The sequence below is a fragment of the Ictidomys tridecemlineatus genome, chromosome 5 (genome assembly GCF_052094955.1).
Source record: "Ictidomys tridecemlineatus isolate mIctTri1 chromosome 5, mIctTri1.hap1, whole genome shotgun sequence".
Lineage (NCBI taxonomy): Eukaryota > Metazoa > Chordata > Mammalia > Rodentia > Sciuridae > Ictidomys > Ictidomys tridecemlineatus.
Window position 1 is genome coordinate 61781960 of NC_135481.1, and position 15959 is coordinate 61797918.

Genomic DNA, 15959 nt, shown 5'->3' on the forward strand with positions numbered 1-15959 from the left:
GTTTTTCTTAAGCTATTGTAGAAGAGCTTTAATCCTGTAAACCTACTTCAGAAAATTAAACCATTGCAGATGAATTCTATCAATTTAAATGTTATAATAATTCAACCTGTCACTCAATTCAGACAGCTATAAAAGGGAAGGTTCTCTAGACTGTCTACCTCACTTCTACCCCCAACCCCACAAAAAGATCCCATATCCTAAGGTTCTTTGTGTTTTCTTTTTGCCACATTAGTTAAACAACCTACAAATGTCAATAGCAACCATATATGACCAAGTAATTTTTATTACAACAAATATTTCCTTGAGTACTGTAATTTTTCAGTAGGTTGTGTTTTCACATGTTTGTTTTCATCCATTTTGTAGTATGAATTAGTTTAATGGAACCAATGCTCTCACAGATTCTCTTTCTCACAACTGGTATTCATTTGTGAGGTAGCTATCAGAATATATTTGTGGCCAAAAACCAGTTTTTGCTTTATAGGAAACTATTTTCTTTATTAAAAATCCAACTTCCTTTCATTACAGTATTCATACTTCTAAAAAAAAAGTCTCATTCCTTCCTTTCCTACTTTAAAAAAAATTTTTTTAGTTGTAGTTGGACAAAATATCTTTATTTGTGTATTTTTATGTGGTGCTGAGGATAGAACCCAGCGCCTTGCACATGCTAGGCAAGCGCTCTACCACTGAGCCATAGCCACAGCCCCCCTTTCCTACTTTTGCCTAAATGAATTTTATGGACCACTGGCTGTCAGGCTATAATTCACCTGGCCTTCAAGGGGCAAAAATGAATGGGTTTTCCCCTCATTTTTGTTTTTTCTCTTTTCCTTAGATTTCTGTGGTGGATTCAAAATGAAGAAGAAGGTTACGATGTGCAGGGGAACTTTTTTATCCTTTTCCCACCAATTGAGTTTTCTTGTGGCCCAAGACAATAAAGGGGTCTTAGGGTTATAAATTTCAAAATAAGAGAAGTAATAGATAAGTTTTTTGAAGCTTTCATTTTGAAGCTCCTTATAAATCACTGACATCAAAATCAGAAAAATAGTTCAAATTGTTTTTCTTTTTAAAATGGAAATATAAGTATTTGCTTACCAAATTTATTTTGGAAATACATGCTTTCTAAAAAAATGGTTTACCCTTTGCCAGCCCTGGGTAAGAGACCCTGAGACATGTGAATGCTATGCATTCTAAGCCTAGCTCCAGCTGCTAGTTTCCCTAGGACATTTCCTGGAGCATTATTCACCCACTTTTGATGTGAAAACGGAGCACTGAACCAATAGTTTTCAAACTTTTTGGCTACAAACTTTAGTTAATTTTTTTTTCCCTAAAGATTGAACTTGGAACCTTGTTCTTGATGGGCAAGCACTATACCACTGAGTTAATCCCCAGTCCCTAAATGGGTTCTTTTTAAATGGATATATAATCCTCCTCCATTTGGTGAAGGATCTAAGAGAACTGGGTATGGTAAATATACATTAGCCATTCCTTTAGCTTATCTATTTCATTCATGTTATTCTCAAATGGAAAAAATCACAAACATAGTTTTCCTCACATTTATGGGACCAAGTTAACTCTTCTGTATTGATGAAGTAGCTGACTGTTCATAATACTATGTGATTTGGTACAGATCATGAGTCAGAAGAAGCCTGTCACATGAAATGTACTCAATAAGTTTTTGTTGAAAATATATATCTATGCACACACACATGTGTGGACACACACCTCTACCTGCTAATGTGCCATAAAATTAAAATTACCCTCCTTTGAGATATTCCTTGCAGTTAACTTATTATATATTTAGAAGATCCCTGGGCTAACTTGCAAATACTATAGACAAGGACCAGTATTAACCCAGTGACTTCCAAATAGCCATTCTACAATGTATAAAAATTTCAAAACAACATATCATATGTCTTAAATATATACTATCTTTAATTCTTTAACTAAAAAAACTCAGAAGCACTAAAACTCCCAAATAGCCGAATGAAAAAATGGGCAGTAGTCCTAAATAGACATTTCTCGAAAGCAGACAAACATGGCAAAAAGGTGTGTGAAAAAATGTTTAGCCTTACTAGTCATCATGGAAATGCAAATCAAAGCCATGTATCACCATATCCCCTCATCCCAGTAAGAATGGTTATTATCAAAAAGACTTATAACAATAACAGTGCTGCTGATGTAGTGGAGAAAGGGAACTGTTGCACTCTATTGGTGGGCATAAAAATTAGTACAGCCATTTGTAGAAAACATTATGGAGTTTCACTCAAAAAATTAAAAATATAACTAACATATGATCTAGCAAGGTATTACTGAGTATGTTTCCAAAAGAAGTGAAATCACTCTGTCCAAGAGACATTTGCACTCACTCCCATGTTCATTGCAGCACCAGTCACAATAGTCAAGAAATGGAAACAACTGAAGTATCCATCCACTGATAAATGGATAAAGAAAATGTGATACAGGGCTGGGACTGTGGCTCAGCAGTAGCGCACTTGCCTTGCATGTGTGAGGCACTGGGTTCGATTCTCAGCACCACATATTAATAAACAAAATAAATCTATCAACAACTAAGGTAAAAAATATTATAAAAAAAGAAAAAGAAAATGTGATACATATACACAGTGGAGTACTACCTGATGGTCCTTTAACTGCAGAGATTGGTAGTTATTATTTTCTTGAAAGGATTCTGTATATTTTCATCATAAAAAATTAATAAGTGTTTGAGGAGACATATATGTTCAACCTGACTTAAACATTACACAATGTATATACATGTGTTGAAACTTCACATGGTATCACATTAATATGTATAATTTTGTTTTATATATTAGTTAAAAGTAAATTTAATTTCAATTTAAAATTAAATGTTTATCCTATTTTTAAATATATGAATTATTTACCCAATAAGGTAGTCACTTTGACACAGTTTATAAATATTCACGGCTTAGAGAAGTAAAAGGACAAAGCAGGAAGCAACACTTTGCTTTTTTCTTCCCAACTTTGGACTTTCTGTTTAAAAGATCTGCTTTCATAAGCATGAGGGAGGCACTGTTCTCAAAGTGGCAACAGACACAAAGATTAATATGTTTATAGGCTCTGCCTTCAAGTTCATAATCTAACAGAGGTGAGGCAGATATTTAAATATCTATAGCATAATATGGTGAGTGGTAAGTGCCAGAAGAATTATAAACAAGGTACAAAAGTATTTTAGAAACGAAAGTGATATTTCCTGGCTAGTAGCTACTCATGCTGCAATTCACAAACAAGAAAATAATAACTACCAATCTCTGCAGTTAAAGGACCATCATGTAGTTTACAAACCTTTTGCTCTTATCAATTATTTATTTGCATGTCTTTCTTTTCTGCTGGACCTAGTTCATATAAAATACACTTGATATATATTTGTCTGATCTTTAAAAAATTATTTTTATACCATTACAAAGTATATTCAACAGATAAACTATACAAATAAAAATATAGTTTTCTTCTCAGAAAGTAAACATTTTTAAGGACAGTTTTTATAAGATTACATAAAATTTGCACCATTAAGTGCAGCATATCATAGAAAGATATCTGAGACCTATATAGTTGAATAGAAAGCAGAAGCAGCTATCTCTATCATTCTTTTCAGTTACACTAGTAGGGAAAGTGTGTTTGTATATTTGATTGACTAGTCCCAGATCTCAAAAAAAGTGTTATAAGTAAATTTACATTTCAATTATATGTGAAAAATCATACATAAGTCTTTTTTAAATGTTTACCTACTATTCTGAATAGAAAACATTATTCATATTTACCACAAAATAATCTATAAAATCCTACAAGCTTTGAATTCTTTTGATCTTGATTATCCATGAAAAGAAATGTCATACTGAGAGTATAAGTAATTTTCTGTGTCTTTTGGGGGTGACTTATGATATTGTTATTAATCAGAAACTCTTTGGGGTAGTGCCTTTAAGCCAATTCAGTGAGCATTTCTGGAGCAGCTGCTGGGGTTGGAGTAAAGTGCTAAATTTAATAAGATGCAATGACGATCTTCTGAAGGATATGTGTAATCATTATAAAGTGGTTTAAAGCATTAAAAGCTTATTTATCTCCCATATAAAAAGTTTAGTGGCAGGGAGTCCACAGGCTTGCCTAACAACTCATCTTTTTCATCAGAGACTCAGACTCTTTTTTTGGCCTCCTGTTTCCATTACTGTGTCGGCTTACATTCTCATACTTGAAAAATGGCTCCCAGTATCCAGCCATGTTACAGGTAGAAAGAAGGTACAGGGAAAAAGCTGTTTTCTTTTAAAGCTTTGTCTCTTTATCTCTTTATTTGTAATAAGATTATTGCCCCCAGGGGCATCTTAATGGCCAAAATATCATATATCATAACACTACTCCTAACTTGCAGAGTGGCTAGGGAAGAAAAAGGAGGCTGTGAATAGCAATTAGGACAGCCAACCAATAGTGTTTGTATTACTCCTTTCTCTTTACCATTTGGTCTGTACATTTATAAGCTTCCAAGGGTAAGGCCAATTTTTTTATGCATGAGGATATAGTGCCCCAAGAAATCTTTTTGTCATTAAATGATTCCTTTATTAATTCAACAAATAATTATTTGATGTATTTTTATATGGTTATGAACATCTGTGTGTGTTTGAAAAAAATTCAGTGGGATAAAGTGAACTAATAGTAGGCAGTATTATATATAGGGTATTCAAGAAATGCCTCTCTGATAATACTGATGATACCACTTTGATGAGGTGAAATCTGAGCAGAGACTTGAAAGAAATGGGGGATGGATGATGCTATCTGGAATAGATGGTTCAAGAGAGGAAACAGCAAGTTTAAAGGCCCTGTGGGGAGATAAATTTAGCAGGATCATTGTAAAGGAAGGAACTGGTATGGCTACAGCACAGTGAACAAGGAAGGAAATATTAGGAGGTAAGAACAGTAGAAGTGATAATAAGTTGGGCCTTATAGGACCTAGCAATGATTTTACTATAATTGAAATAGAAAGTCTTTGGAGAGTTGTAAGCAGAGATTTGCACAGTCCAATGTAAAATGTAAAAGGATCACTGTAAATTACTCTATGAAGAAACTGAAGTGGAACAAGGATAGAAGCAAGGAGACCAGTTAGGAGGCTATTCAGTTTTCCAGGACATAAGCAATAGTTCCAACTATTGCAGTACCAGTGGAAGTGACAATAATCAGGTTCTAATATATTTCGAATATTGCTATGACAAAAAGAGAAGATTCAAGGTTGTCTCCAAGGTTTTGGCATAATAGCTGAAATAATGGATTTACTGTTGATGACTGAGATGTTAATTGCTCAAGAATAAGATATCATATGGGTAGAATAGGAGGGTTGAGAATTGAGAATTTAATTTTGGGCTCTTTATGTTTGACATACACATTCAAGCACATGCTGGATAAGTGATTCCAAGTCTGAAAATATATACAATCTCATAGCTATTGGTTGACATACAAATCTAGAGTTGAGGGTAAAAGCTGAAATTGGAGGTAAAAAAAATTGGTTGTTTTAGTATATGGGTGATATTAATGCCATGGGACTAGAATGGTCATATAGGAAGTAGAAAAATTAAAAATAATATTTTCCATGCATTTTTACATAGGAAAGAAAATTTCCTGTGTAACCTAAAAATTGATGTTTTAAAACTTAATTTTGCTAACTAGTTTCTTTAGTATTCAAAGTTGAGAACAGTAGTAGAGCACATGAACTCTAAAGGCAAGACTACCTACATTTGACTCCTGGCTCTTCTGTTACTAGTTCTGAGATTTACACAAAGGTATACAGCCTCTCAAAGACTGTCTTCCCTCATCTGTAAGTAAGGATAAGAATGGTGCCTCACCATATGTGGTTGTGAAGATTAATGAGTTTATTTACTACAGTCTCTTGACAAAAAAAGCATTAACCAGTATCATTAAATTTCACCAGCTTTGGATATATGATATAACAATGCTAACTTTTTACACAGAGCAAGCTGTGTTTTGGAAGAAGGAAAGAAAGTTTCTGGTAATATTCATTTGAAATTAGGAGTTACTGATATTTATAAGTCATTTCCACTTTTTGATCAGTATTTCAGCATTATATTCTCAGTTAATTATCTTCCTGTTTAGGTCACAGTGCTGTTGATATCACCAAGGTGGCTAGAAGACACCGCATGTCTCCTTTTCCTCTGACATCTATGGACAAAGCCTTTATCACAGTCCTGGAGATGACTCCGGTGCTTGGGACAGAAATCATCAATTACCGAGGTACTATCATATTTGCCCTTTTATTTCTTCTTTTTTTTTCTAAGATTCATAAAACACGAAGGTATAATTGCCCTGAAAGATAAAGATTGTTTATCACTGTCACAATTATAATCATTCTTTTTGTTTTTTATTTCTATTCAACTATACGGTCAGCCTTAACATTATACAAAGTATAATACCATAAAGGTTGCTTTTCATAAAAATGGGGGGAACTGGCACAGTAGAGCACACCTGTAATCCCAGTGGCTTGGGAAGCTGAAACAGGAGGATCACAAGTTCAAAGATAGCCTCAGCAAAAGCAAGGCACTAAGCAACTCAGTGAGACTTTGTCTCTAAATAAAATACCAAATATGGCTGGGGATGTGGCTCAGCTGTCAAGTGCCCCCTGAGTTCAATCCCCAGTAACAAAAAAATAAAAGTTTTGGGGGAGATATCAGGTGTGTTTCTGATTCAAAATACTAGTACTCTAAAGAGAGAGCTATCATTGCTGAGTGAGGAAAATAATTAACTCTGAGTCTGTCTGGTGACTTCTCTGTCAGAAATGGGATATAAATAATGTCTTTTTGTTGTTGTTGTTGTTGCTCTAATTAGTTATACATGACAGTAGAATGCATTTTGATACATCATACCTAAATGGAGTGTAACTTCTCATTCTTCTGGTGTATATGTTGTAGAATTACACTGGTCGTGTAATCACATGTGCACCTAGGGTCATAATGCCCAATTCATTCTATCATTTCTAGCCTCATACCCTCTCTCGTCCCTTCATTCCCATCTGTATAATCCAAAGTACCTCTTTTTGTTCCCAGTCCCATTCCTTCACTTATTGTGAATTAGCATCCGCAAATTAGAGAAAACATTTGGTCTTTGGTTCTTTGGGTTTGGCTTATTTCACTTAGCATGATATTCTCCAGCTCCATCCATTTACCAGCAAATGCCATGATTTCAATCTCTTTAAGGATGAGTAATATTCCATTGTATATATATATAACACATTTTCTTTGTCCATTCTTCTGTTGTAGGGGCACCTAGGTTGGTTTCATAGTTTAGCTATTATGAATTGAGTTGCTATAAACATTGATGTGGCTGTGTCATTGTATTATGCTGATTTTAAGTTCTTTGGCTATAGACCAAGGAGTGGGATAGCTGGTCAAATAGTGGTTTAAAGATGAGGAAAGTTATGACCAAAAGAGTTATGATAAGATCCTTAAAGTGAAAAAAAGTTATGATTAAAACATATAGAATCCAGGATTATTAACTCCAAGTCTGATGCTCATTTCAGTATGCTATACAGCTTCACAAATCAGTATGAAAATTATTCTTTTGAAACAAATACCCAAAGGTGGTATATGTGTGTAAACTGGTTTTTGTTCATTTGTTTGTTTAGTCCATTTTGGCTATGAACTAATTTTCTATTGTCTCTGATCTGTCCTTTAGTATATCTTCTCATTTTAGCTCCTGTTTGCAATCAAAGCTTTTAAGGAGCAAGCCCCATTGATATAAATAGCTTTCCTTTGATTTCTTGGGAAAGGCATACTTGGCATAAAAAAATTGCAGATAATATTTTGCAAGATTACCATTTATGCTAGAATCAACAAATGGGACTTACTCAAACTAAAAAGTTTTTTCTCAACAAGAGAAACAATAAGAGAAGTAAATAGGGAGCCTACATCCTGGGAACAAATTTTTACTCCTCATACTTCAGATAGAGCCCTAATAGCCAGAGTATACAAAGAACTCAAAAATTAAACAATAAGAAAACAAATAACCCAATCAACAAATAGGCCAAAGACCTGAACAGACACTTCTCAGAGGAGGACATACAATCAATCAACAAGTACATGAAAAAATGCTCACCATCTCTAGCAGTCAGAGAAATTCAAATCAAAACCACCCTAAGATACCATCTCACTCCAGTAAGATTGGCAGCCACTATGAAGTCAAACAACAACAAGTGCTGGCGAGGATGTGGGGAAAAGGGTACTCTTATACATTGCTGGTGGGACTGCAAATTGGTGCGGCCAATTTGGAAAGCAGTATGGAGATTCCTTGGAAAGCTGGGAATGGAACCACCATTTGACCCAGCTATTGCCCTTCTCAGACTATTCCCTGAAGACCTTAAAAGAGCGTACTATAGGGATACTGCCACATCGATGTTCATAGCAGCACAATTCACAATAGCTAGACTGTGGAACCAACCCAGATGCCCTTCAATAGATAAATGGATAAAAAAAAATGTGGCATTTATACACAATGGAGTATTACACAGCACTAAAAAATGACAGAATCATGGAATTTGCAGGGAAATGTATGGCATTAGAGCAGATTATGCTAAGTGAAGCTAGCCAATCCCTAAAAAACAAATGCCAAATGTCTTCTTTGGAGAGCAACTAAGAACAGAGCAGGGAAGAAGAGCAGGAGGAAAAGACTAACATTAAATAGAGACATGAGGTGGGAGGGAAAGGGAGAGAAAAGGGAAATTGCATAGAAATGTAAGGAGACCCTCATTGTTATACAAAATTACATATAAGAGGTTGTGAGGGGAATGGGGAAAAAAACAAGGAGAGAAATGAATTACAGTAGATGGGGTAGAGAGAGAAGATGGGAGGGGATGGGAGGGGGGATAGTAGAGGATAGGAAAGGTAGCAGAATACAACAGTCACTAATATGGCATCATGTAAAAATGTGGATGTGTAACTGATGTGATTCTGCAATCTATATTTGGGGTAAAAATGGGAGTTCATAACCCACTTGAATCTAATGTATGAAATATGATATGTCAAGAGCTTTGTAATGTTTTGAACAACCAATAAAAAAAACAACCACTCATAAAAAAAAGATTACCATTTATGATTCATCCTTTTTACTGGTAAAATGTGTGACATGAATAAATCACAACTTCATATTTTATGTGATAACAACTACTGTAAGATTAAACTATTCTGGCATCACTCTGTAATCCTTAGTTAATGAAGGAAAAACTATAGTTTTCCAAAGAAATGATTCTGCTCTCTTGGGAGCTTTATCTTATATCATACATGCTAAGTTTTCTTGTTTATGATTACATGATCAAAGACTTCAGTATCTCTGACCTTGGCTCTTTGTTTTTTGAAAAAGTTTTAGCAGTTCTAGCCAAGGAAACTTTAATCTTTGCTGCTGGAATTCAATTTGAAACAGTGAATTAATTCTTTTAAAATACTGACCACAGCACAGAAGCACATGTTCCTGTCTCTGACTTCTAGTTAGTTGCCTGAAAATGGACAATTTTCTTAAGTAGAAATCCTCTGCCCTTTAGAGAAATTCAGAAACTTGGGATTCCAAGCAATAGAAAGTACTTATCAAGGTGATTCACAAGTCATGCGGTGAGTTAATTAATTCCTTCTGATTATTCAGGGGCTGTCAGAGAATAAGAAAAAAGGAAGCAAAGTATACTGGAAGAAGCTTTACCATCAGACATTCCTTACCTTGCTGTGCCTTTCACAAGCTGAACCAATGTAAAATGGAAATAATGTCCACCCAGTATAGGCCTATTTTAGGATACTATAAAGAAAAAAAAAAAAATATATATATATATATATATATATATATATATATATATATATAATCTAACTTTCACTAAGCTTCTGTATTGGGGATTTAGTAACTGAATTCCTTCTCCCCTCTTGGGGATTCTAAGATCATAGCCCTAAGACTTTTAAATTACAAAAGTAAAAGCTAGAATTCCTTGGCTCAGTTCCATTTGTTGGTCCACATTAATAGACTCTAGATACTGCATGCATTTTGATCTAGTATAATTACATTCTACCCACTCAGGTCATTCAGGCATGTACTCTGTGTCTCATTAGAAATTTTTTTTTAAGCAGCAGTTTTTCATTGTTTTTAACTTACCCCTGGTTGAGCTTTATAAAATCGAAGCAAAGAATTGAGAATGATTACTCTAATCTTTCTAGTAAAAGAATACATTTTTATTATCCAAATTACTGCCCCCTGATGTCTGTCTTCAGTCTAATAAGGTCATCATTTCAGTGACAATGTCTGCCTGCAGATATCTCCTGGAATATTGATCTGTATTGGTATTTGCTACAGATATTTTATTTTTTCATGAATGTGGCCACTTGTACCATTCTTTCAGTCATTCTTTTTTTTTATTGGTCTTTCAGTTATTCTTATCTCTTTAGTCCAATGAACCTCATTAAGTCTCTAAAATATGTACACCTCATTTTATTCTTCTGTTTCTGCATCTTATGACATCATTACTTCTCCCTGTATTCTTCAACTATGAACATTTCATTAAGTGTCTCTATATTAGTTCTCTCTCTTGTCCAAGACCCCTCAGTGAATGCCTGAAATTGCTGATAATATTGGACCCTATATACTATGTTTTTCTAGTATAGGCCTTTTAGTATTGCTACATACTATCAGAATTAATCTGTCCTCCATGTTTTATGTCTTGGTGCCTCCTTTGCTTTGTGGTTATTATCAAGTAAAATGAGTGTTATTTTTTAATGAGTATTATTTGAACACAATCACTGCAATATCTTCACAGTTCATCTGATTCCTAAGATGCCTGCTAGGTGACTAATGGCAGGTAGTGCATACAGTGTAAATACAATGAAAAAATGGATGATTCACATCCCAGGTCAGACAGAATGGGATGACACAAGATTTTATCATGCTACTCAAAGCAACATACAATTTAAAACTTCTGATGTTTATCTCTGGAAATTTCCATTTAATATTTCAGTCCACAGTTGACTGCAGAAACTAAGACTGTGGAAAGCAAAACTGCAGATAAGAGGGACTACTCTATAAATGTTTGTGACATGTGCCTGTGTGTGTATGTGTGTATGAGTATAATCATAATTACCTGTAAGTAATTGTGGTTATGTTCTTCATATCCAAAAGTTATATTATATTACCAATCAGCTCTCTGTATATGTGCTTTCAGGTGCTTCTTTTCCCCCACTATGGTGAGTACCACATGTGTGATTTATCACAGTACACACTAAACACCCTTGTATAGAAAGGTTATTTTTATAGTTATATAATTAAATAAAATTAACTTATTCACATAGAAATTGGACAATTTTTGGCCTAATTGCCCTATATCATAACCAAACAGACTTGTCTTTCTATATCATATTTTCTTCTATGTATACCATTATATAATTGTATATAAAAACTAAAGCATATGAATATATCTCACTTCAAGCAATTTTGATAGAACATAATTCATGTTTAGCTAGAAAAGTAAGGGGCAATTAATTTTTCAATAAGATTTTTAAAGGTATTACACATAGCTTTATAGAATATATCTGTGGCTAAAACAAGGTAGTGTTTAAATACAACTCTTAATTTCTCTATTCTATTTAGGCACCTCATTAGTTTTTCACATTTTCAATATTCATCTCTTATTTGGTACATGTATTTAACAATCTGTTTATTCAGTGTCAATTTTGATGTACCATAGTCTATATTAATAGCATTAATTTAGGATTCATAACATAGACAATGAAAAATACTGCAGTTAATACTTTTTAAAAATGGAAATTTATCTAAAAAAGAATAGCGTCAAAATTTCCTATTCCTTCTAAGATGAAAATTTCCAAAATGGATCTTTCTTTTTTTAATAGCCACAGTAATATCCTGACATAGGACCAATCTATGGTGGAAAAGTTAGGAATTAATATTAAAATACTGGATTCTGTGGTTCAAAATCACAGAAACAATAGTAAGAAAATATTTTTCCCCTGTGGACCATATGGAAGGTTATAGGGCACTGTTTAAGAGATCATCACCAAGTGCAGTGGTGCATACCTGTAATCCTAGAGTCTTAGGAGGCAGAGGCAAGAGGATCACAGGTTCAAAGCCAGCCTCAACAAAAGCGAGGTTCTAAAAAACTGAATGAGACCCTGTCTCTAAATAAAATACAAAATATGGCTGGGGATATGGCTCAGTGGTTGAGTGCCCCTGAATTCAATCCCTAATACAAAAAAAGAAGGAGAAGGAGAAGATTATCATTAAAGAAGAATTTAAATTATTTAAACGATGAAATAAACATTTTGGGTTTTTTGTCTGCATCAAAACCTGACCAAATAATTCCCACCTTGGACATAGTGCTACCCATTTGTCAGTGACACCCTACCCCCTGAGTATGGCAAGATTTCCATTATTTACTACTAACAAGAGTGAGCTCTTGATTCAGTGCTCTTGATTGAAGCATTTTCTGTAATCCCAAGAACATTTTAAATATTTTTTAAAACTATTATTCTTTTTATAGTTAGCACAGTTATTATTTTTAAAGCTTAACATTTCATAAATAGAAATGAATATTTATAATGGATGTCAGTTGTGACAATAAAATAAAATCCAACTCAACTTAAGAACTAATTATCAATTCTGTTATATCTTTTTATATTGCTAAATTATGACAATCATTTCTAATAATCATAACCTTACTATTATTCCAAACCCTATAACTGTGCAGAAAGATTGGGGCTTTTTTTTTTAATGGCAAAAGAATGATACTCTCCATTTCTTATCACATTTGCAGGTAATGAGCATCTTTAAATGGAAATATACAAATGCAGTACATGCTAACACTTTGAACAAGCTATATATTTTATAGGCATAGGAATTTTATTGTATTATTCTATATACATGATTGCTGGGATGAGTATGCATTAATTAATATGCTAGGTTTTTTTCTGTTGTTGTTGTTTACCAGAGGAGGCCTATTATAGTCTAAGTCTGGAATGTCCCCCAAAGGTTCATGTGTTAAAGGCTTGGTCCCCAGCTAGTGGCACTACTGGGAGGTGGTGGAACCTTGTGCCTAGTTGGAGGAAGTGGGTCCTTGAGGGCATAGCCTTGAACAGTATATCTTGACCCTGGATCTTCTTTTTTTTTTTTTTTTTCCTTGCCAGTACTGGGGATTAAATCCAGGGACACTCTACCACTGAACTACATTTCCCAACCCTTTTTATTTTTTATTTTGAGACAAGGTTTCTAAGTTGCTTATGCTGGCTTCAAACTTATAATCCTCTTGCCTCAGCCTCCTGAGTGTCTCAGATTATATGTGTGTTATACTGTGCCCAGCTCCCTACCTTTTATAATACACAACCTCTCTTCCTGCTTCCTAGGTGAAGGGCTAAAGGGTTCTTTTACACCATGCCTTCTGTACCATGATACTCTACCTCACCACGGGCCCAAAAGCAATGAAGCTAGGAGCTAACTTTGAAACTATAAGCCAAAATAATCTTACTTCCTTTAAATTATTTTTCTTAGATTTTTTTTGTCAAAGCAACAGAAAGCTAATTAACACAAGGCTTTTACCCCTAAATCATTCAGTCTTTCTGAGTTCATACATGTGAAATCTTAAATACGTCACATCTATAATGCACTGAAATTTTGTCTAGTTAGTCTTTCAAATGAAGTTGTGGGAAATAAATTGAGTTAGAATATGCTTTTGAACATTCACTGGTTAAACATTTATTTTAGTGTCATAAATAATCACTAAGCTTTTTTTAAGTATGTTATATTTGGGGCTGGGATTGTGGTTCAGGGGCTGGGATTGTGGCTCAGCGGTAGAGTACTTGCCTAGCACGGGCAGGACCCAGGTTCGATCCTCAGCACCACATAAAAATAAAGGCATTGTGTTGTTTCCATCTACACCTAAAAAATTTTAAAAACCCAATATTTTTAAAAGTATGTTATATTCATTTTTAAAGTTTTTTTTAAGGATGTAGAGACTCAAATCTACACAGGCTTTAACTTTCTTAGTAGCTCTCTTAATCCTTGGCCTTAGTCAATATTGTTCTTACTGATGACCATTTGACCAGATAAGAATATATGTCAACACTGCCTTCTTCAACTATTTTGGTGAGCACAATGAATAACTGTTAGGTAAAAAAGAAAAAAATAAAGTAAAAAAGACCTTTTAGCAACTTCTCCCCTGTATTAGGTGGAATGGTATTTTTTTAATGTTGCAGTATTGATGCTGTTGCAATGACATAAATAAACTTTTTGACAAATTTATAATTAATAGCAGAAGGTTTTATGTCTATGCTGTATATTAGGAAGTCTTGGGTGGTATCTATCCATCAACATTGTTACTCACTATACTATTGATTCATACAAATAATAGAATCTTGGTTTGCCAAAGTGAGGAGCACTAAACATAGAATTTTCCCTTCACCTCCTGTAAAGCCTTCTTAGAGCTAACTACACAGGGAACTTTATAACTGTGTAATCATTCTGATAAGTTAGAAATTAAGATCCTTTCCAATCTTACATTAAAAAGTCACTTATTTTTTCTAATATCTTAATGTAGCAAGAAGAGATTATCTGGATCAGAATAAATACCCACCCAAATTAAATATTTAACTTTTATCCTTTAGAGAATACACTTGAGTGTATGCTCACTTTCATACTTAACCTCAGAACCTGTCTTAATTTGATGTGAATGTTCATTGTCAGATGTTTGAATCTGTAAGGATTCTTTATGAAGATACTTTCTAGGCAAATTTCAGTTTAAAAATATCAGTACTCAGGCTAGTAGGGAATTTGTAAATCACTATTATTTGGGAAGCAGAATCTTTTATGAGTGTCCTGTTTACAACCTAAAAATACTATCCCTTTTTGATCCACTACTCTGCCACTGTTTTCTTGCAACATAAGCAAGCATGCCACACAAAACAACAGTGTACCAGTCAGTATTTTCCACTGCTTCCTTGTCATCAGCCTTTTGAGGTCATTTATTATATAAGGCCAGAGTCCTTAATGATACATAGCTCTACCTTTAGGATTTCTTACTACATAAACCAGAAATATGTGTATATAATGTATGCTCTTCATCTTTATCAAATTGAAGACATTATTTTACAGAATTTAGGATATGCAATGTGTGATAAAAGTAGAACAGAAGGGACATTATCTCCTTAGACTCTGAAAGCAGGGCCATAGCTTCTTGGCATGCAGCCTAACCTCCAACAAAATTAAAAGTTCACTGCAGTCTGTTAAGGGCTTCAGACTCCCACCACCAAATGTTCCTAAGTAAGCATATTAGTTGCATTAATTACATACTGGGAAAACTGTTCTTTTTGCTTATTATAAATTGAGGTCTCATTGGAATGGGGCAATTTGAGAAAAGAAATTTTGCTGATGTTTTCCTGAAATTACATTTGTTCAGTAAGTCCTTTGTTTGCCACTACTTCAGCTGCCCACTGTTGTTTCTCTACCAAATGCAAAACTCAAAACAGTCATAATATCCCAGTGAGAAGTTACTGCTTCTGGTTCCCATTTATGCTTGAAGACTAAGCCACCCTTTCTAAAAATCACATGTCCAAAGTTTATTCAACACTAATGCTTAGGCTTCACCTATGAGTAAGGGGAAAGATTGTTTAACATCAATGTAAGTTATTTACATGTATGCAAGAGAGACTGTCTCATGTTGTGAGATAATATAAATTTGCAGAACTACTATGTATTCTTTATATTCTCAAGTGGATCATCTATCTGGTTAAACATTCAATGAAATCTCATATTTACAGCATGGAAAGACCCTGTAATTGTTTGGTCCTAAACTCTAATGAGAGACACAGGGGTATAGTTGCTTGTGTAGTGAGGAGGTATGTCTGACATTTGTTCCTTCAGTTCTTTTGTGTCTGTTGCCAACTGGAATCCTTCACCATGTTCCA

The 15959-nt window shown here is 34.2% G+C and overlaps 1 protein-coding gene across 28 annotated transcripts in view; it reads left to right on the forward strand.

Moving 5' to 3' along the window:
- Gphn (gephyrin) overlaps positions 1 to 15959 on the forward strand; it is a 595586-nt gene that overhangs the window by 471614 nt on the left and 108013 nt on the right. For all 28 annotated transcript variants that reach the window (XM_040276071.2, XM_078050082.1, XM_040276074.2 and 25 more), the window contains one exon: positions 6127 to 6264. In XM_040276071.2, coding sequence (XP_040132005.1) covers positions 6127 to 6264 — 138 coding nt within the window. The remainder of the gene's footprint in view (positions 1 to 6126; positions 6265 to 15959) is intronic.